This window comes from Scylla paramamosain, unplaced genomic scaffold (assembly GCF_035594125.1).
Source record: "Scylla paramamosain isolate STU-SP2022 unplaced genomic scaffold, ASM3559412v1 Contig25, whole genome shotgun sequence".
In the NCBI taxonomy this organism is placed as follows: domain Eukaryota; kingdom Metazoa; phylum Arthropoda; class Malacostraca; order Decapoda; family Portunidae; genus Scylla; species Scylla paramamosain.
In genome coordinates this window covers 216,373-237,500 of record NW_026973690.1, presented here as the reverse complement: position 1 = coordinate 237,500, position 21,128 = coordinate 216,373, and the positions used below count along the sequence as shown (strand labels likewise).

At 42.2% G+C, this 21,128-nt stretch overlaps 1 protein-coding gene and 1 long non-coding RNA gene across 28 annotated transcripts in view; one reads left to right on the top strand and one right to left on the bottom strand.

Annotated features, from left to right (window-relative positions):
- The window catches only part of LOC135097580 (uncharacterized), a 62,262-nt gene extending 51,778 nt beyond the window's left edge, over positions 1-10,484 (top strand). For 8 of the 27 annotated variants that reach the window (XR_010265834.1, XR_010265833.1, XR_010265827.1 and 5 more), the window contains 8 exons: positions 391-3,497; positions 4,213-4,537; positions 5,165-5,267; positions 5,534-6,565; positions 6,858-7,038; positions 8,439-8,661; positions 8,931-9,023; positions 9,920-10,484. Coding sequence is in view for 5 of the 27 variants with exons in the window: in XM_063999501.1 (XP_063855571.1) it covers positions 6,554-6,565; positions 6,858-7,038; positions 8,931-8,992; positions 9,920-9,985 (321 nt within the window). In the remaining 22 variants the exon portion in view is untranslated. Of the gene's footprint in view, positions 1-390; positions 3,498-4,212; positions 4,543-5,161; positions 5,268-5,533; positions 6,566-6,857; positions 7,039-8,438; positions 8,674-8,930; positions 9,052-9,919 lie in introns of all 27 variants that reach the window. The other 19 variants (XR_010265844.1, XR_010265843.1, XR_010265842.1 and 16 more) reach the window with 19 other exon arrangements.
- Positions 10,416-19,599, bottom strand: LOC135097582 (uncharacterized). The gene is made up of 2 exons (XR_010265845.1): positions 18,838-19,599; positions 10,416-11,155 (listed from the first exon to the last, which is right to left on the bottom strand). It is a non-coding gene; the product is annotated as an uncharacterized LOC135097582 (long non-coding RNA).
- Between the last annotated feature and the right edge of the window lie 1,529 nt (positions 19,600-21,128).

The following is a 21,128-nucleotide window of genomic DNA, read 5'->3' as shown; positions in this document are numbered from 1 at the left end:
CACTAAACAAAGGAAGCAGCGGGAGAGAGAGATAGAGAAAGCGAGAGGAAGGGGGGGAGGGGGGGAGAGAGAGAGAGAGAGAGAGAGAGAGAGAGAGAGAGAGAGAGAGAGAGAGAGAGAGAGAGAGATAATCACTTGTTTTCCTCTCTCTCTCTCTCTCTCTCTCTCTCTCTCTCTCTCTCTCTCTCTCTCTCTCTCTCTCTCTCTCTCTCTTCTCCTCCTCCTCCTCCTCCTCCTCCTAACCTAACTACTACTACTACTACTACTACTACTGTCTACTAATACTACTACTAGTAATAATAATAATAATAATAATAATAATAATAATAATAATGATAATAATAATGATAATAATAATAATATTAACCTAACCATTTTATTCTACATCAGATTTGCATCAATAACGACCACCACCACCACCACCACCACCACCACCACCAGCATGTCAGTAGTAGCAGGAGTAGTGAATGGTCACTCGTATGTGGTGACTACTTGGACTATCAGGCCGCCCTTGTAGTGTGCTGGACTATCGGTCAACAATGAGCCGAGAAAGTTACGTGGTACAACTATTTCGGCGATAGTAGTGGCTGTAAGTAGTAGTAGTAGTTGTAGTAATAGTAGTTGTAATAGTAGTTATGCGTGTAATGTCAATATGGTTCATTTTGTAACTGTAATTGGAAAGATTCTCGACTTTATGTTTCTTAAAGGCGTGACGTAATTACAGAAAACGTATGTATTTTAAGGCACACTAGCCTGTACTTCATTATTCCTGTTTATTGCTATTATATTATATTTTTGATAGTTTTTCTTGTATATACTATTTAAATCTACTATTCTGTGATGTTTAATACTACTACTTATTATGTTTAAGTGGGAGAAGTCAGAGAAAGAGCTATATTTATAATTTTTTTACTTTTAAGGTCAATATGGTCCATTTTATTAAGTAAATTTGTAGGATGCTTGACCTTGTTTCTTAGATAAGTGACGTAATTAGAGAAAACGTATGTTTTTTAAGGGACACTAACCTATAACCTATACTTCATTATTCCTGGTTATTATTATATTAGAGAGAGAGAGAGAGAGAGAGAGAGAGAGAGAGAGAGAGAGAGAGAGAGAGAGAGAGAGAGAGAGAGGAGGATTTAGTATGTCTTCTATATATGTGTGTTTTCATTATCATCATCATCTTATTCTTTTCTTCTTCTTCTTCTTGTTATTATTATTGTTATTATTATCATTATTGTTATTATTATTACTATACACACACACTCAAACACACAGTAGTAGTAGTAATTATAATAGGAAGAAGAGAAACATGATGATGATGATGATAAGGAGGAGGAGGAGCAGGAGGAGAAGGAAGAAGAAAAATTGTTCTACTTTTCTGTAATATATTTCTAAATAACTATAAGTGGAAAAGCAGAACTAATAGTGCACCATGATAGTCCATTAAATTGTTCACATCTGACTATCGCCATCATCAATTACAAATTAGTTAAAAAAAATGAAAAATATACAGCAATTCTAATTTTGAGGCACCTAAATAGTTTCAACATTTTTCACAATATCTAAATAACTAACAGACGAAAACAAAATGTAGCAGTACACCATGATAGTCCATTAAATTCCTCATCTCTGACTATCACCATCACCAATTACAAGTTAGTTAATAAAGAGAAAAATTGAAAAAAAAATATATATAGCATATCAAATTCTAAGACACGCAGATACTTTCAACATTTTTCTGAATATCTAAATAACTACCGCCAAAGAAACAAAACCAATAGTACACCATGATAGCCCATTAAATTCCCCACAATTTCCTATCAACACTATTCAAAAAGTATATTAAAAAAAAAACATGAAAACAAAAAAACACTTCAAAAACTCCCAAAAGACACTGAACAAAGATCAAGATTCAAGATTGTAAACATAGGACGGAGCCTGTATACAGAGGAGCTAGCAGCCAGGATGAGAAGAATGAATGTAGGGGTAAGTGTGGGGAATGATAAAGTATGTGTGCTCCTTTATGCAGATGATGTAGTTGTTATGAGTGAATCAGCAGATGAGCTTCAAAGTTTGTTGGATGTAGTGGATGGCTATGGTAAAGACTTTGGAGTAAGGTTTAGCAGTGAGAAAAGCAAAGTAATGATTGTGAATAGGTCAGAGGATGAAAGTAATGTGGTATGGAGACTTGGAGAGAATGAGTTGAGACAGGTGCAAGAATACAAGTACTTAGGGATGTGGATGAGTCCTAGTGGGTGTGCAAAGGCAAAGAATGAAAAGATAAGTATGGTAAACCAGTGGGTAGGTCGATTGGGAAGCGCGGCAAGGATGAGAGCAAGTAAGTATGATGTGTTGAGAGAAGTGTGGAAGAGTGTGGCTGTGCCATGTATAATGTATGGTATGGATGTGATTGCATGGAATGAAAGCGAAATTGATAAGTTAGAAGTGGGCCAGAATAGAGTAGCAAGGATGGCACTGAGTGCACCGAGGTGCACAGCAGTTGAAGCCTTGAGAGGTGACATGGGATGGAGCACCTTCAGAGAAAGACTGACAAAAGCTACACTTAGGTACAAGATTAGGCTTGAGAGAATGGATGATGCAAGAATAGCAAGAAAGGTGTACCTGTGGAATGAAAGTGGAAGCAAATGGAGGAAGAGATGCATGAGAATGACAGACAGGAATGGATTGCAAGTTGTGTGGGCGATAAGAATGGCTGGGAGGAATCAAAATGAGCGTGAATGGGTGGTAACAAGAGGAGGAAGAGTGGGAGCCGAATGGGATGTGAGAAAATGGAAGAATGAGATAGACAAAGAAGTGAAATGTGTGGGACTGAATGAATGGAAGACTGAGATGGAAAGAAAGAAGACCCTGGAATGGTACAAGGAGAAAGAGGCCCCGAGGTATGAAAGGTGGTATGATGGAAGCCTGGGCGGTGATCTTCTCTTCCGAGCGAGGGCACAGTGTATGGATGTGAATGCAAGGAGTTACAGGTGGTCTGAGTCCCGCAGCAAAGTGTGCCAGATGCGTGACATGGGAGAGGATGAGACAGTGGAACATGTGGTGCTGGAGTGTGTGAAGTATGCCAGAGACAGGAATGAGATGATGCAAGTGATACTGACTGAGTTAGGGCATGATAGGAATGAAAGAGTGGAGAACACAGGAAAAGAATGGATGGTGTTGTTGCTGGGACTGTGTAGAGAGGCGAATGAAAGGATGATTGAGGCGGTGAAAGAGTTTCTGGAGAGAATGTGGCGTGCCAGGTGTATGAACAATTAGGATAGAGGATGCTGTTCGTTTCTCTCTTTTTTTTTTTTTTTTTCCCTTTCTACAGGAGTTGCCGATCCAAAGGCCTGGCTCAGGAGTGATCCTGTGCCACCTGTACCATCAAGATCAAGATCAAGATGGTGAGTCTGCGTACAAAATTGCATCGGAGGGGTTGGTAGAGGCAGCCACAATTATCCATCATCATCGGCGACACCATGGCTCTTGAGAAGGTAACATGGCTACCATTCTACACTCACATCATCTGGCTATCAACACACACGAGAATGGCGGCGGTGCGGAGGTTTAAATAGGGAAAATAGGCGTATATGTGAGGGCGGGTGGCGGGGATCCTATGGTGGAAAATCGAGGGTGATGCCCCACCATTATTAATTACTCCTTTATTTAGCGATTTACAACACACACACCTGCCCGCCAGTAAGAAGCAGGTGTGGGCGGCCATCTTGAGCGCTAAGGGACGAGGGGACAAGGGGAAATAAGGAAATATGGCTCAAAATGCCTCCTTATTTTATTGTATTTTCGATTTTTTTTTTATTTATGGAATTGTTTGTGTGTGTGTGTGTGTGTGTGTGTGTGTGTGTGTGTGTGTGTGTGTGTGTGTGTGAGGGAAGGGAGGGCGGGAGTGGGGGGAGTTCTTGTGTATGTTAAGGATAAAAAACAAAAGTTAACGTAAATATTTTCCTTATTTTTTTCTTCATTTTCTTGTGTTTGTTGTTTGTTTTGTTTGTTTGTTTTGTTGGTTCGTTATGTGTGTGTGTGTGTGTGTGTGTGTGTGTGTGTGTGTGTCAGAATATATCGTTTTTATTTTTTTCATTTTTTTCAGTTTTCTTGTCTCAACTGAATATTTGTTTGTTTGTTTGTTTGTTTGTTTGTATATCCATGTATGTTTGTCCTTTTCTTCCTCTTCCTCCTCTTTCTTTCATCTAGACCTCCTCTTCTCTCTTCCCATCTCTTCCTCCTCCTAGCCCAACCAAGCCTAATTCTCTCTCTCTCTCTCTCTCTCTCTCTCTCTCTCTCTCTCTCTCTCTCTCTCTCTCTCTCTCTCTCTCTCTCTCTCTCTCTCTCTCTCTCTCTCTCTCTCTCTCAGACAGACAGACCTCAATGACAGCGTGGTGAGCGAGGAGGGGGAGTCAACCAGCAGAGTAGGGGAGCATGACCCCTACTTTGAACCAGTGGTGACCTTGCTGGAGGTCTTCGTGGTTAGTGATGATGACCAGGAGGAGGAAATGATGAGACTGAGTTTCGAGATCAGGTCAGGTTAATAATGGTGTTATTTTTTTGTTATTATTATTTTTGTGAGTTTTTTTATTGGTTTATTATTTTATTGAGAAATGTTGGTAGTTTTGCTGTTTCTTATTGTTAGGTGAGGTCAGATCAGGTCAAGTACTGATGGTAATTTTGCTGTTTTATCATTGTTAGGTCAGGTCAGGTTTTCTTATTGCAGGTAAATAATAATAATAATAATAATAATAATAATAATAATAATAATAATAATAATAATAATAATAATAATGGATCACCTGAAGATCCGCCACCCCACAGGGATCACCTGAAGATCCGCCACCCCAGATTGTCTCACCTGAAGATCTGCCACCCCGAGTGCGGCTGGGGTGGCTGATCTTCAGGTGATCCATAATAATAATAATAATAATAATAATAATAATAATTATTATTATTATTATTATTATTATTATTATTATTATTATTATTATTATTATTATTATTATTTTTATTTTCTCTCAATCTATGTTTTCTTTCTTACTTTCCTCCTCCTCCTCCTCCTCTTCTTGTTCTTCACATAACTTCTCTTCATTTTATTAACCTAACCTAACATGCAGACAGTGCCAGCCTAACCTAACCTCCCCCCCCCCACCAGCAGGCAGTACAAGCTGTTTCGTTATCACACCTCTGAGTCGCCCCCACAGTGGAAGGAACGGGGCATGGGGGCCATTAACATTCTGAGGAACAAGCAGAAGAAGGCTGTAAGTGGTTGGGTTAGGTTTATGTGTGTGTGTGTGTGTGTGTGTGTGTGTGTGTGTGTGTGTGTGTGTGTGTGTGTGTGTGTGTGTTGACTGGGCTGTCTCATATGGGATTACCAGCCTAATATTGTGACAGACAGACAAGCAGAAAGACAGACAGATAGATTATTATCACTATATTATTACCAGTCATTAATTCAAATAGATAGATTATTATTATTGTTATTATTATTTTATCACCAGCCATTAATTCTCTCCTTATTTTTCAGGTGGAGTTTGTTCAGCAGCAGAATTAATGCCAGTGGTTGAGTTCAGATCCTCCAAGACACACACACACACACACAGCAGCCCCTCCACCTCCCCACAGCCCTCCACAGCCCCTGACATAGCATCTGACACAGCCCCTTCACAGAACACCACATACCTCACACATACATAAGAACATAAGAACATAAGAAATAAGGGAAGCTGCAAGAAGCGACCAGGCTTACACGTGGCAGTCCCTGTATGAAATATACCTACCTATTTCCATCTGTTATCCCCATCCATAAACTTGTCTAATCTTCTCTTAAAGCTCTCTAGTGTCCTAGCACTAACAACATGATTACTGAGTCCGTTCCACTCATCTACCACTCTTTTTGAGAACAATTTTTTTCCTATCTCCATCCTAAACCCAAATTTTTCAAGCTTGTACCCATTATTTCTTGTTCTACCCTGGTTGCTGATCCTAAGAATTTTGCCTACATCCCCCTTGTTATAACCCTTATACCACTCAAAGACTTCTATCAGGTCCTCTCTTAACCAACGTATCTCTAAAGAATGTAAATTTAACAGCTTCAACCTCGCCTCATAAGGAATACTCCTCATCCCCTGTATCCTTTTAGTCATTCTCCTCTGTAGTGATTTTAATAGACCTATATCTTTCCTGTAATGTGGGGACCAGAACTGCACAGCGTAGTCTAGATGAGGTCTGACCAGCGCCAAGTATAACTTTAATATTACTTCCGGCCTTCTACTTTTAACACTCCTAAAAATCACACACACCACAGGAGCCTCACAAACAGTCTCACAGCCTTCACAAGCAGCCCCACACTCCACCACAGACACACCAGACCCACAGCCCTTCATCTCACCCACTTCCCAGCCCCCCACAGCCCCCCGGCCACCACAGATGAAGTCAAAGGGAGGGACTGTGGCTTCACCCAGCCAGCCAGGACAGCCTACAGAGAGGGGGTAGTCCCAGTCAAGTCACAAAATATAGGCTTGGTTCTTCCTACAGTTTGAAGTCAATGATTGGACAGGTTCTCTTTGTTTACTTGTTATTGTTTCTCTCTCTCTCTCTCTCTCTCTCTCTCTCTCTCTCTCTCTCTCTCTCTCTCTCTCTCTCTCTCTCTCTCTCTCTCTCTCTCTCTCTCTCTCTCTCTCTCTGCCCTTCACTATTGTTAGGTAATAATTGCAGTAACAGCAGTAGTCATAGTTATTATTGTATGTCTTTTTAGCACTCAAGAGCAGTGTAGCAGTAGTAGCAGTAGTAGTAGTTGGCAGGAATTAAGTATAGTATTAAATATATTCTGATCCTGATTTGTGTTGCAGGCCAGACAGCTTAGTGGCAGAGCTGCAGGTGGTCCTCGTCAGCTTCCTGGTGGCACAGGTGTAGGATGGCTGGGAGCAGTGGAGGTGCCTGATGGGGCAGCTGTGCCGGGCAGAGGGGCTGCTACTGCTGCTGCTGCTGCTGCTGCTGCTGCTGCTGCTGGGGAAGAGCCACACTTGTATGGTAAGCTTCTCTCACTCCTTCTCTAACAGGTTAATGAGGTTGTTGTTGTCGTCGTTGTTGATGTATTTTTTGTTTTTCTCTATATAAAATTGATCTCTCTCTCTCTCTCTCTCTCTCTCTCTCTCTCTCTCTCTCTCTCTCTCTCTCTCTCTCTCTCTCTCTCTCTCTCTCTCTCTCTCTCTCTCTCTCTCTCTCTCAAGTTAGCTTAGTGGTAGTGGTAGTAATAACAGTAGGAGTAGCAGCATTAGTAGTAGTAGGAACACCATACACTTAACACTCCCAACTCTCCCTTCCAGACCCTAGTAGTAGCAGCAGTAGTAGTATCAACACTAACCACTCATTATTTCTCTACTGGTGATCTTCTGGCTTTCCTTACTGAGTCTTGGTCATCCTCTTTGAGAGATTTTGGTGAAACTTTTGCTGTTGCCTTGGACATATCAAAAGCTTTTGATAGAGTCTGTCACAAAGCTTTCATTTCAAACTATCCTCCTACGGCTTCTATCCATCTCTCTGTAACTTCATCTCAAGTTTTCTTTCTGACCATTCTATTGATGCTGTGGTAGACGGTCACTGTTCTTCTCCTAAATCTATTAACGGTGGTGTTCCTCAGGGTTCTGTCCTGTCACCACTCTTCCTATTATTCATCAGTGACTTTCTAAAACCAAACTTGTTGTCCTATGCACTCCTATACTGATGATACCACTCTACACTTATCCATGTCTTTTCATAGACGTCCAACCCTTCAGGAAATAAACAGTTCACGCAGGGAAGCCACAGAATGCCTCACTTCTGATCTCTCTAAAATCTCTGACCAAACCAAAAACCAAATTTGGGCAGACCAAACTAGTTATTGCTCACTGCCTAAAAAAAATCAATTCTTCCATTTATCACCTCGACACAACCTTCCAGACAACTATCCCCTCTTCTTCAATGACACTCAGCTGTCCTCCTCTTCTACACTGCCACACTCCCCTGCCTGTTTTCCCTTGGTACAAGCTTCTCATGTGATGGCTCACCCATAATTCTCCTCACATAATGGGTTCTGGCAAGCTTGACGGTGAAGAAAAGTGTTGCGATGGTGTTTGTTCAAGAAGGGATCAGTAATTGTGAGACAGGAAGGAAGATGGCAAATTCAGAAGCAGCCATCATCTGGGTGGCGGACGGAGGCCGCTCACCCCCGGTCATCCTGCAGCTCACAGGTCTCTTCTGACCAGGAGAAAGATGGCGTGGCAATTAAGTGTTCACCATGCATGTGTTTTGTCAACTTATTATTCCTGTATCTGTCTTCCTTTTTTGCCCTTAGACTTTCTCTCAGGAGTGGCAGCTGTGCCCAGCCCTGGTACAGCCCTGGCTGGCCCCTTGTGTCACAGCTGTCTGTGATCTCCCCGTCTTCTTTCCAGACCCATGGTTACTGACCTCGACTCAAACACCATCGTGGCACTCTCTTCCCTGTTAAACTTGCCGGGATCCATTGTAATGTAAGGGGTATTGAATGTGAGCGATGAAACAAGAAGGTAGTGGCAAGGGGGAAATGTACAGGGGAGCGCAGGAGAGACGCCTCTCTCCACTGTGCCTGACAGTCTCTCAGTGATTGAAAGACTGAGCATAACATCTTCAGGGCACGTGAGTTGCCATGTATGACAATTTGGCACTTTTTCCATGTCTTCTTATTTGAGTAGACATATCATATCTTGTCATAGTGAAAAGTCTAGTTTATCCTGTATGTGGAGACCTTCAAGTTACAATACAGCCCACTGCTTTAAGAGTTAAATGTGCATGTCAGTGTTTTCTGTCGTGCCTTCTTTGCTGTGTAATGTTGTGGTGAAATGGTTAAATTCTGGACTGAGTTGTGAGTCATGCAGCAGGAGTACAGATGTGTGTCTTCCCCGCAGGTGGTAACACGGAGAGGAAGTGGAAGAAAGCTTGGAACGCTCCCATAACTCAGGAGCAAGAGGTACACCATACTGGAACCTTGTGACTGACAGGTGGGTGTGACTGCAGGAACCAATTCATGTGAACACTGTGTTTTGTTGCTACACTTGAGAATCCTCTATCCTAAATTTAAAAATCTAAGATTTTAATTGTGTCATGTTTTGTCACATTTTTTTTTGCCCCACCAAAAAATTGATAACCAGAGCTTGATTTACTGCCATGGGAGGTATCAGAAATTGGCAAGTTGTTATTCAAAAAAACTGGGGAAATCTAAAATCTGTACCACTCACTCCCAACAATTTTGGATAAGGAATCCTCAACTGTATGTAATCAGAGTATTGTTGAGAGTCTGTGTGTGTGTGTATGAATCCTTATGTATGTATGTGCAGGATAAGAGGAAAGTTGTTAATAAGATTAGTAAATGCATGGAGGAGAGGCGTGCTCTTACCAAGATTAGAAGAACAGCAAGTGTGAAAATAGTGGTACAGGATAGCAAGAGAGGCAGTGTGTGGGCTGGGTAAGTGCACGTGTGGTACTTTTATTAAGAGTGACTAGGATGGATGAGCATTACCGGTGAGGCGTGTTGTGTGTGTTACTGAAGAGGGTTAGAAGGAATGGTTTGCAGTGATCAGTGTGAAATAAGAGATGTGTAGCTTGGGTTTTTTGTTGAGAGATGTGCACGTGAAAGGTGTTTGGCGAAAAATAAGGATGTTTTTTTGAGGAATTTATGGATATAAAAAGATAAGATATGGAAGAGTTGTGGGTTGTTTGAGGATTGTTTTGGCCAGGTGATGGGCTGTTAAAGGGAGTGATGGGCTGTTAAAGGGAGTGAAATGTTTGTAAAAAGTAAAAAGCCAGCATTTGAGTGATAGAATTAGTGTGTATGTGTGATACAGGTTCACGTCTTCATAACTATCCATTTTCCCCAAATTGCGTTACTCTTTTGCAGATCTCACTTGTGTTGGCTAACATTCTGTCTGCAATCAGTCCGGTAGTGCCATGTTGCAGGCTCTGACGTCAGGAAGAGCCAAATGGAGGGTGTGTCTACAGCCAGTACTGGGTGTGCTGCTGCTGTACAAGTGCCCCAAGCCAGCTGACTCCACCAGTGTATTATCTAGTCCAGGTTGCATTGCTGTGTGTATGACTTGTATGTCTTTGCCAATAAATAAATTTGTGACTACTATTATATATGTGAAATAAATATATAGTTTGCTAACAACAATGTGCTGGTATAGTGTAAAATAAATATTTGGTGGTAACAATTCATGCCCTCAAGGTAATAAAAAAAAAGTGCCAGGATTGGCCCAAGGCCCAAAAATAAAGTTTAAGGTATGATTTGCACAGAAGCCCCATCCCAACGACACCAGTTGCTGGGACAGGGCTTCTATGCGTTTTTTTTCAGGGCATGACCTGTACTCTGCCTGAAACTTTATTTACACAAGATGGAATACTGAATGTTTATTGTTTTACTGTGAATGTTAAGTGAATAAATACACAACAGGATAATAAACATGGCACTTGTTTTCTTTAATACTGAAGTGCTGGAATGTACAAAACTTGTCCCAAGCCTGAATGAAGGTGGTGGTGGTGGTGGTGGTGGTGCTTGTTGAGTACAGAAGAGAGGGACTTCCTACATTCTTCCTTCCCAGACTGGAGTGGATTGGAGAACATTTGCAGCAGGGTCTCGGAGTAACAACACTTGCAAATTCTTGTGTCTTTGTGTCAACTTGAGTGAGGAGCAAACTCTTCCTGGTGAAACTGCCCACAACTCTTGTGCCTCTGCAGGTGTTGAAGGTTGCCTGTTGGTCCTGCCACGACTTAAGGGAATTTCACGCGTTCTTCCTGCCGTCAACTGCTTGACAGTCTTCCTCCTGCTTAAAATTCTTGCCACACTCTTCTTACTGCAACTTGACTCTTCCTTGATTGCAATGAAAACTCTTGTACCAGGCCCTCTGTTTTGTCCTGACAATACTTAACACCTCTTATAGGGCTTGAAGGCTTGAAGGTCGTGATGCTCGGCCTCTCTTCCTGGTGAAGCTTGATTCCCCAATTGCAATGGAGTATGTCAGGCCCAGCGTGACAGCACTATTTGATAACCAGATGCCAATATTGCAGAAGCAGGTGTTGATAGAGATTCCTGCAGGCTGTTCATAGGATGGTGAAGTGGAAGCCACACACTTCACACCTGCAAGGAATACAGACCATTAGTTCCTAGACACGAAGTTTGTTGTATGTGCTGAGATTCCTTGTAATGTGTTTGATAACTGATTCCCTACAAAACTCAAAACAAAAATACGTCTCTCTTAGGCATAGGAGATGTGCCAAGATTCCCTAAAAAAATTAAGACTACACAAGAAATATCATAGGAAAACGGAAAAAGTTTGACAAGCATTGCACAAGCACTCTCAAACTAAATTTATCTGTGCTGTATACCTTTCACCTAACTCTTCTGACTATAAGAAATTCTTTGTGACTACTTAACTTCCAAAGTGGAGCACATTCTGACCCTCTTCCCTTTTGCAGAGATCTCCATTCTTGGAGACTTCAATGTTCACCACCAGCTTTGGCTTTCCTCTCCCTTCACTGACCATCCTGGTGAACTAGCCTTCAACTTTGCTATCCTCCATGACCTAGAGCAATTGGTGCAACACCCTACTCGTATTCCTGACCGTCTTGGAGATACGCTCAACATTCTTGACCTTTTCCTGACCTCTAATCTTTCTGTTTATGCCGTCACCCTTTCTTCTCCATTGGGCTCCTCCGATCACAATCTCATATCTGTATCTTGTCCTATCGCTCCAATCCCTCCTCAAGATCCCCCTAAGTGAAAGTGCCTCTGGCGTTTTGCCTCTGCTAGTTGAGAGGACCTGAGGAGGTATTTTGCTGATTTTCCTAAGAATGACTACTGCTTCCATGTCCCGTCTTTGTGTGCTGAGCGCATAACAGAGGTGATAGTGTCTGGCATGGAGGCGTACATTACTCACTCTCTTTCTCGACCTAAACCTTCCAAACCTCGGTTTAACACAGCTTGTTCTCGTGCTATACATGATAGAGAGGTACCCCACAAAAGGTACTTAAACCTTCCATCATCAGTATCTCATGCACTTTATATTTCTGCCCCGAACCATGCCAAGTCTGATCTCCAACTAGCCAAAAACTCCTTCATTAACAGAAAGTGTCAAAACCTTTCAAGATCTAACTCCCCTAGTAACTTCTGGCATCTAGCCTAAAATATCTCCAATAACTTTGCTTCTTCTTTCCCTCCTTTATTTCAATCAGATGACACCACTGCTATCACATCCATTTCTAAAGCTGAACTCTTTGCTCAAACCTTTGCTAAAAACTCTATCTTGGATAATTCTGGGTTTGTTCCTTCCTCTCCTCCACCCACTGACTACTTCATGCTACCTATTAAAATTTTTTTCGCAATGATGTTTTCCATGTCCTCGCTGGCCTAAACCCTCGGAAGGCTTATGGACCTGATGGGGTCCCTCCTATTGTTCTCCGAAACTGTGCCTCCGTGCTTGCACCTTGCCTAGTCAAACTCTTTCAGCTCTGTCTGTCAACATCTACCTCCTTCTTGCTGGAAGTTTGCCTACATTCAGCCTGTTCCTAAAAAGGGTGACCGTTCTAATCCCTCAAACTACCGTCCTATTGCTTTAATATCCTGCCAATCCAAAGTTTTTGAATCTATCCTCAATAGGAAGATTCTTAAACATCTATCACTTCACAACCTTCTATCTGATCTCCAGTATGGGTTCCATCAAGGCCGCTCTACTGGTGATCTTCTGGCTTTCCTTACTGAGTCTTGGTCATCCTCTTTGAGAGATTTTGGTGAAACTTTTGCTGTTGCCTTGGACATATCAAAAGCTTTTGATAGAGTCTGGCACAAAGCTTTGATTTCCAGACTACCCTCCTACAGCTTCTATCCTTCTCTCTATAACTTCATCTCAAGTTTCCTTTCTGACCGTTCTATTGCTACTGTGGTAGACGGTCACTGATCTCCTAAATCTATTAACAGTGGTGTTCCTCTGGGTTCTGTCCTGTCACCCACTCTCTTCTTATTATTCATTAATGATCTTCTAAACCAAACTTCTTGTCCTATCCACTCCTACGCTGATGATACCACCCTGCACTTTTCCACGTCTTTTCATAGACGTCCAACACTTCAGGAAGTAAACATTTCACGCAGGGAAGCCACAGAACGCTTGACTTCTGATCTTTCTAAAATTTCTGATTCGGGTAGAACAAACTTGATATTGTTCAATGCCTCAAAAACTCAATTCCTCCATCTATCAACTCAACACAACCTTCCAGACAACTATCCCCTCTTCTTCAATGATATTCAACTATCCCCCTCTTCTACACTGAACATCCTCGGTCTGTCCTTTACTTATAATCTGAACTGGAAACTTCACATCTCATCTCTAGCTAAAACAGCTTCTATGAAGTTAGGTGTTCTGAGACGTCTCCGCCAGTTTTTCTGACCCTCCCAGCTACTAACTCTGTACAAGATCCTTATCCGTCCATGTATGGAGTATGCTTCACATGTCTGGGGGGTTCCACTCATACTGCTCTTTTAGACAGGGTGGAATCAAAAGCTTTACGTCTCATCAACTCCTCTCCTCTAACTGACTGTCTTCAGCCTCTCTCTAACCGCCGCAATGTTGCATATCTAGCTGTCTTCTACCGCTATTTTCATGCTAACTGTTCTTCTGATCTTACTAACTGCATGCCTCCTCTCCTCCCATGGCCTCGCTGTACAAGACTTTCATCTTTCTCTCACCCCTATTCTGTCCACCTCTCTAACGCAAGAGTTAACCAGTATTCTCATTCATTCATCCCTTTCTCTGGTAAACTCTGGAACTCCCTGCTTGCTTCTGTATTTTCACCTTCCTATGACTTGAATTCCTTCAAGAGGGAGGTTTCAAGACACTTATCCTTCAATTTTTTAACTCCCGGTTTGGAGCCTTTTATGGGACTGGCATTTCAGTGGGCATTTTTTTTTAATTGGATTTTTGTTGCCCTTGGTCAGTGTCCCTCCTACATAAAAAAAAAAAAAAATGATGTGAGAACTGTGCCGAGATTTAATATGAAATGTGTCTAAATTCCATACTGTCACATTCAAGAAACGAAAATTGAAAGAAAGGAAAGCACCGGTTAGAGAAAATCTGAAAAGTACGGCAGTTTAACGTTTGAAGCCAAGAAATGTGTTTGATAAACATGTCCCTATTATAATTTAAAAGCAAAAATTTGAAGAATGATGTAGAGTAGAAGAAAACACCAGATAGAAGAAATCTGCATGGCATCACAGAAATTTCAATGACACCACAATATATACACAAGTTTAAAAGATGAACCTGATTAAAAAAAATGCTATCTCTGCACTCATGAAAAACACAAATAAAAATTTAAAATTTGAAAAGAAGTCATTTTAAACTTTGGCCCACACCTTTTATTAGTTTTATTTATAGACAGTTTAAGGTTCCAGAAATACAACAATTTTAAGTGTAGTCCATCGTTTTGAAACCCACTATATAAAGAAAAGGTCAGATAAGGGAAAGAATTTTGAAGCCAAATACATGAGCAAATACGTATAGGACAAGAAAATATTTATCAGATGAATAACAAATTAGGAAAAAAAACTATTTAAAATAAGCCAACTTTGAGGTGAAAAGGTAAAAAAGAAAATAAATAAAAATAAATAAAAATCTGCTTTAATAGAACAAAGCAGCATTAAAAAAGTCTAATGCAAATTTAGAATGTAAATGTGTGTGTGTGTGTGTGTGTGTGTGTGTGTGTGTGTGTGTGTGTGTGTGTGTGTGTGTGTGTGTGTGAAGGGGTTGTGTGTGTGTGTGAAGGGGTTATATTTTTTTTGAGTGCATGACCATTCTTTTGGCTGCCTGACTAGGTTTTTGAGTGCATCACCAGTTTTTTTTAAGTGTCACCAGTTTTTTGAGTGCATCACCAGTTTTTTTTTGAGTGCACCACCAGGTTTTTGAGTGTCACCAGATTTTTTGAGTGTCACCATTTTTGAGTGTATCACCAGTTTTTTTTTGAGTGTCACCAGATTTTTGAGTGCATCACCAGTTTTTTTGTCATTAATATTTTGTGTGTGTGTGATCGCCTGGGCGTGTGTGAGCGCGTGGGTATGAGAGCGCATGGGTATGAGAGCGCGTGGACATAAGAGTGCGTGGGTGTGAGTTTTTTTTTTTTTTTTTTTTTTTTATGTAGGAAGGATACTGGCCAAGGGCAACAAAAATCTAATAAAAAAAAATGCCCACTGAAATGCCAGTCCCTAAAAGGGTCAAAGCAGTGGTCAAAAATTGGTGGATAAGTGTCTTGAAACCTCCCTCTTGAAGGAATTCAAGTCATAGGAAGGTGGAAATACAGAAGCAGGCAGGGAGTTCCAGAGTTTACCAGAGAAAGGGATGAATGATTGAGAATACTGGTTAACTCTTGCGTTAGAGAGGTGGACAGAATAGGAGTGAGAGAAAGAAGAAAGTCTTGTGCAGCGAGGCCGCGGAAGGAGGGGAGGCATGCAGTTAGCAAGATCAGAAGAGCAGTTAGCATGAAAATAGCGGTAGAAGACAGCTAGAGATGCAACATTGCGGCGGTGAGAGAGAGGCTGAAGACAGTCAGTTAGAGGAGAGGAGTTGATGAGACGAAGAGCTTTTGATTCCACCCTGTCTAGAACAGCAGTATGAGTGGAACCCCCCCAGACATGTGAAGCATACTCCATACATGGACGGATAAGGCCCTTGTACAGAGTTAGCAGCTGGAGGGGTGAGAAAAACTGGCGGAGACGTCTCAGAACACCTAACTTCATAGAAGCTGTTTTAGCTAGAGATGAGATGTGAAGTTTCCAGTTCAGATTATAAGTAAAGGACAGACCGAGGATGTTCAGTGTAGAAGAGGGGGACAGTTGAGTGTCATTGAAGAAGAGGGGATAGTTGTCTGGAAGATTGTGTCGAGTTGATAGATGGAGGAATTGAGTTTTTGAGGCATTGAACAATACCAAGTTTGCTCTGCCCCAATCAGAAATTTTAGAAAGATCAGAAGTCAGGCGTTCTGTGGCTTCCCTGCGTGATATGTTTACCTCCTGAAGGGTTGGACGTCTATGAAAAGACGTGGAAAAGTGCAGGGTGGTATCATCAGCATAGGAGTGGATAGGACAAGAAGTTTGGTTTAGAAGATCATTAATGAATAATAAGAAGAGAGTGGGTGACAGGACAGAACCCTGAGGAACACCACTGTTAATAGATTTAGGAGAAGAACAGTGACCGTCTACCACAGCAGCAATAGAACGGTCAGAAAGGAAACTTGAGATGAAGTTACAGAGAGAAGGATAGAAACCGTAGGAGGGTAGTCTGGAAATCAAAGCTTTGTGCCAGACTCTATCAAAGGCTTTTGATATGTCCAATGCAACAGCAAAAGTTTCACCAAAGTCTCTAAAAGAGGATGACCAAGACTCAGTAAGGAAAGCCAGAAGATCACCAGTAGAGCGGCCTTGACGGAACCCATACTGGCGATCAGATAGAAGGTTGTGAAGTGATAGATGTTTAAGAATCTTCCTGTTGAGGATAGATTCAAAAACTTTAGATAAGCAGGAAATTAAAGCAATAGGACGGTAGTTTGAGGGATTAGAGCGGTCACCCTTTTTAGGAACAGGTTGAATGTAGGCAAACTTCCAGCAAGAAGGAAAGGTAGATGTTGACAGACAGAGCTGAAAGAGTTTGACTAGGCAAGGTGCAAGCACGGAGGCACAGTTTCGGAGAACAATAGGAGGGACCCCATCAGGTCCATAAGCCTTCTGAGGGTTTAGGCCAGCGAGGGCATGGAAAACATCATTACGAAGAATTTTAATACGAGGCATGAAGTAGTCAGAGGGTGGAGGAGAGGGAGGAACAAGCCCAGAATCGTCCAAGGTAGAGTTTTTAGCAAAGGTTTGAGCAAAGAGTTCAGCTTTAGAAATAGATGTGATAGCAGTGGTGCCATCTGGTTGAAGTAGAGGAGGGAAAGAAGAAGAAGCAAAGTTATTGGAGATATTTTTGGCTAGATGCCAGAAATCACGAGGGGAGTTAGATCTTGAAAGGTTTTGACATTTTCTGTTAATGAAGGAGTTTTTGGCTAGTTGGAGAACAGACTTGGCATGGTTCCGGGCAGAAATATAAAGTGCATGAGATTCTGGTGAAGGAAGGCTTAAGTACCTTTTGTGGGCCACCTCTCTATCATGTATAGCACGAGAACAAGCTGTGTTAAACCAAGGTTTAGAAGGTTTAGGACGAGAAAAAGAGTGAGGAATGTACGCCTCCATGCCAGACACTATCACCTCTGTTATGCGCTCAGCACACAAAGATGGGTCTCTGACACGGAAGCAGTAGTCATTCCAAGGAAAATCAGCAAAATACCGCCTCAGGTCCCCCCAACTAGCAGAGGCAAAACGCCAGAGGCACCTTCGCTTAGGGGGATCCTGAGGAGGGATTGGAGTGATAGGACAAGATAAAGATATGAGATTGTGATCGGAGGAGCCCAACGGAGAAGAAAGGGTGACAGCATAAGCAGAAGGATTAGAGGTCAGGAAAAGGTCAAGAATGTTGGGCGTATCTCCAAGACGGTCAGGAATACGAGTAGGGTGTTGCACCAATTGCTCTAGGTCATGGAGGATAGCAAAGTTGTAGGCTAGTTCACCAGGATGGTCAGTGAAGGGAGAGGAAAGCCAAAGCTGGTGGTGAACATTGAAGTCTCCAAGAATGGAGATCTCTGCAAAAGGGAAGAGGGTCAGAATGTGCTCCACTTTGGAAGTTAAGTAGTCAAAGAATTTCTTATAGTCAGAGGAGTTAGGAGAGAGGTATACAGCACAGATAAATTTAGTATGAGAATGACTCTGTAGTCGTAGCCAGATGGTGGAAAACTCGGAAGATTCAAGAGCGTGGGCACGAGAGCAGGTTAAGTCATTGCGCACATAAACGCAGCATCCAGCTTTGGATCGAAAATGAGGATAGAGAAAGTAGGAGGGAACAGAAAAGGGGCTACTGTCAGTTGCCTCAGACACCTGAGAGTGCGTGGGTGTGCGAGTGCGTGGGTGTGCGAGTGCGTGGGTGTGAGAGTGCGTGGGTGTGCGAGTGCGTGGGTGTGCGAGTGCGTGGGTGTGCGAGTGCGTGGGCGTATGTGTGAGCGTGCGTGGGTGTGAATGTGCGTGGGTGTGCATATACCGTTACTAAAGGTAGGTAGGTGTGTGTGTGTGTGTGTGTGTGTGTGTGTATGATAATGAATAAGGGAAATAATGATCGTAGTTAACAAGCCAACTGCCACTCAGCACAGCGAATAAGCAGAGGGACCACAAAATAGCAGCCACGGACACACCAATCCAACATGATTTTACGTGCTTATATAATATAATCTCAAATTCACTTCCTTAATTATCACCTCAGTAAGCTTAATCAGACGTCAATCACCTGGACAAACAAGCAACCAACTTACCATCTGATCAGCATACTTCTCTCACCTGACAAATTAAATAACGTCACCTGCAGTCTAATCACCCTTGCAGCTTATTCCCTCGCAAATTGCTAAACTTCTATAACTTCCCATCTCTCACCTGATAAGCTTAACTACGTCACTTTGCCAGTGTTGTAATCACCATCTGTTTAACCTAATCACACCTACCCAACCTCACCTGGTCAACCTACATCAGGTCAGCCTAATCACATTACCTAACGTGGCGTATCTAATCACCAAACATGGACAAACCTACCCATCCTTATTCTCACCTATTCATCCTTATCATTCATAATCTCATAGGTTACGCCTTAATTCCACCCACTGAATAATAATCTAACAATCTTCCTATTACCAAACTCTTACCTTCACTCCTTCACCGCCTCCTTCAGGCTTCCGCCACAAGACCACCGCACCTCGACCTCTCTCTCTCGCTGCGAGTCGTGGAAGGGGCCGAGCGGGGACGCCAGGTTGGGGGAAAACGAGACAATGATCCCTATTCTGAAACACTTCTGCGCCGCACCTCCACTAAACTGATAAGACTCTAAATGAAGTTGCACAGGTTTTCAAAAGATGTTTTTATGGTTCTAGTGACAGATTAACACGATTTCTATATTATTAACAGGGGAAATGCATTTAAAACCCGGCTATTCAGAACCTATCATCATTTGAAAAGAAAAAAAAATGTGGTGAGACAAATGAAGCGTTTCAGAACACGTAGGTGTTGTTTTGCTTGTTGTCCACTGTATAAAAGGTGTAACGCGTGTTTCTGCAAATACTGAAAGAGGTGAAGGAACGTGCAATTCTAAGTAGGAAATGTTCTATACACATATGCATTTTAAGGCTTTGTTTCCCCGTCAGAGGAGTTGAAAATGTATGGGACTCGCGGGTGTGCTGCTATGCGTGTAGCTGACGTGAAGAACAGACGGCTGCATTGTCGCAGCCTCGGAGGTGCCACTTATTTAATCTTATTTTTTGCAGGCTGTGGAATATTACAGTATCTTATAACAAGACAAATGGTATTAAAAAGCATGTGATATACCAATAAGCATTACACGACAACATTATTGCGGTGATTATAAGTACTCCTTTAAAATGCTAAGTGGCATCATCACTCAGCTGTTTTCAAGGTCGCTCGGACTCGGTGCCCTCCCCCGCTCCTCCCTCGTTTCGATGATGCCACGTAGTATTTTACAGGGGGGAGAGAGAGAGAGAGAGAGAGAGAGAGAGAGAGAGAGAGAGAGAGAGAGAGAGAGAGAGAGAGAGTAGCGCGCCGGTAGAGAAGCTAAGCATTAAGAAGCTGTTTCATTATAATTTCCTACGAGGCTGTTTCTTACGACGCTCCTTCCCCGACGCGCGCGCGCGTGTGTGTGTGTGTGTGTGTGTGTGTGTGTGTGTGTGTGCTTATTTGTATATCAGTATGTCGTTCTGTGTAAGCTCGTTTTAAGCGGGCATACGTTTGGTTTAATTAAATGCCAATAAACACCAATATCACTGTAATAAAAAAAAGAGACGAACGTAGATATTAAACACTACTGAGAGAGAGAGAGAGAGAGAGAGAGAGAGAGAGAGAGAGAGAGAGAGAGAGAGAGAGAGAGAGAGAGAGAGAGAGATTGTATATTGAATCAAAACTCCAACCGCCAGAGTCTGAAGATAAATCAACATAATAATTTTTGGGCAAGTCAGCAGACAAACCTCGCAGCCTTCACACTACCATTGGGTGACACCGCGCTTCGTTAGTGCCACACAAAGCTGTTCTGGGAAGGAGTGGCACGTTTGCAAGGCGTGGCACTGCTCACTACAACGTCGCCACACATTTAGGGAAGTACTCTAGTGATACGAAATAAAAAAAAAAGTCTGGGTAACTGTGAAGGATAGACAATGTATGCTTCCTTTTTTTCATTTGATTCTGTTCATTTTGTCTGCCTGGGTGAGTAATGTAATCATTTCACCATGCTGTCATTGAACCCCTGGGCAATAATAAGACTGGAATAATAAGAGTGCTACTGTGAAGGAAAAACGCCATGTTTCTTTTTTTTTTCTATCAGTTTTGTTCAACTTCGGCTTCTTTTTTGGTTGGGTGAGCAATGTAATGATTTCACTAAACTACGGTGAAGTACTCTAGTGATTTGAAATGATAAGGCTGCCTGGATGGCACTGTGAAGGGAGGAGAACAATATATATTTTTCCTTTAAATTTTGTTCCATTTCGTCTGTTTTTATTTATTTATTTATTTTCTTTTATGTAGGAACGAAGTAATAATGCTCACGTGTTGTGCCGCACGGTGTACTGCCCAGGAATGTAGTACGTGTAATGTGCCAACGTGCCAACAGCTGACCCTTCTATTCCTCAGCCACGGTTACAAAAATGAAAGGATACTCTGGGCATAAACACCACCTGCCGCCAGTGTTACCTGATGACACTTGAAGGTGGTGAGTTGATGAATGTCTCCACTTGGCGGGAACTGTCCGTTGTGTGTCGTGTGACGTCATGAGGTGTGTGTGTGTGTGTGTGTGTGTGTGTGTGTGTGTGTGTGTGTGTGTGTGTGTGTGTGTGTGTGTGCGAAAGAGAGAGAGAGAGAGAGAGAGAGAGAGAGAGAGAGAGAGAGAGAGAGAGAGAGAGAGAGAGAGAGAGAGAGAGAGAGAGCAATAAATCAC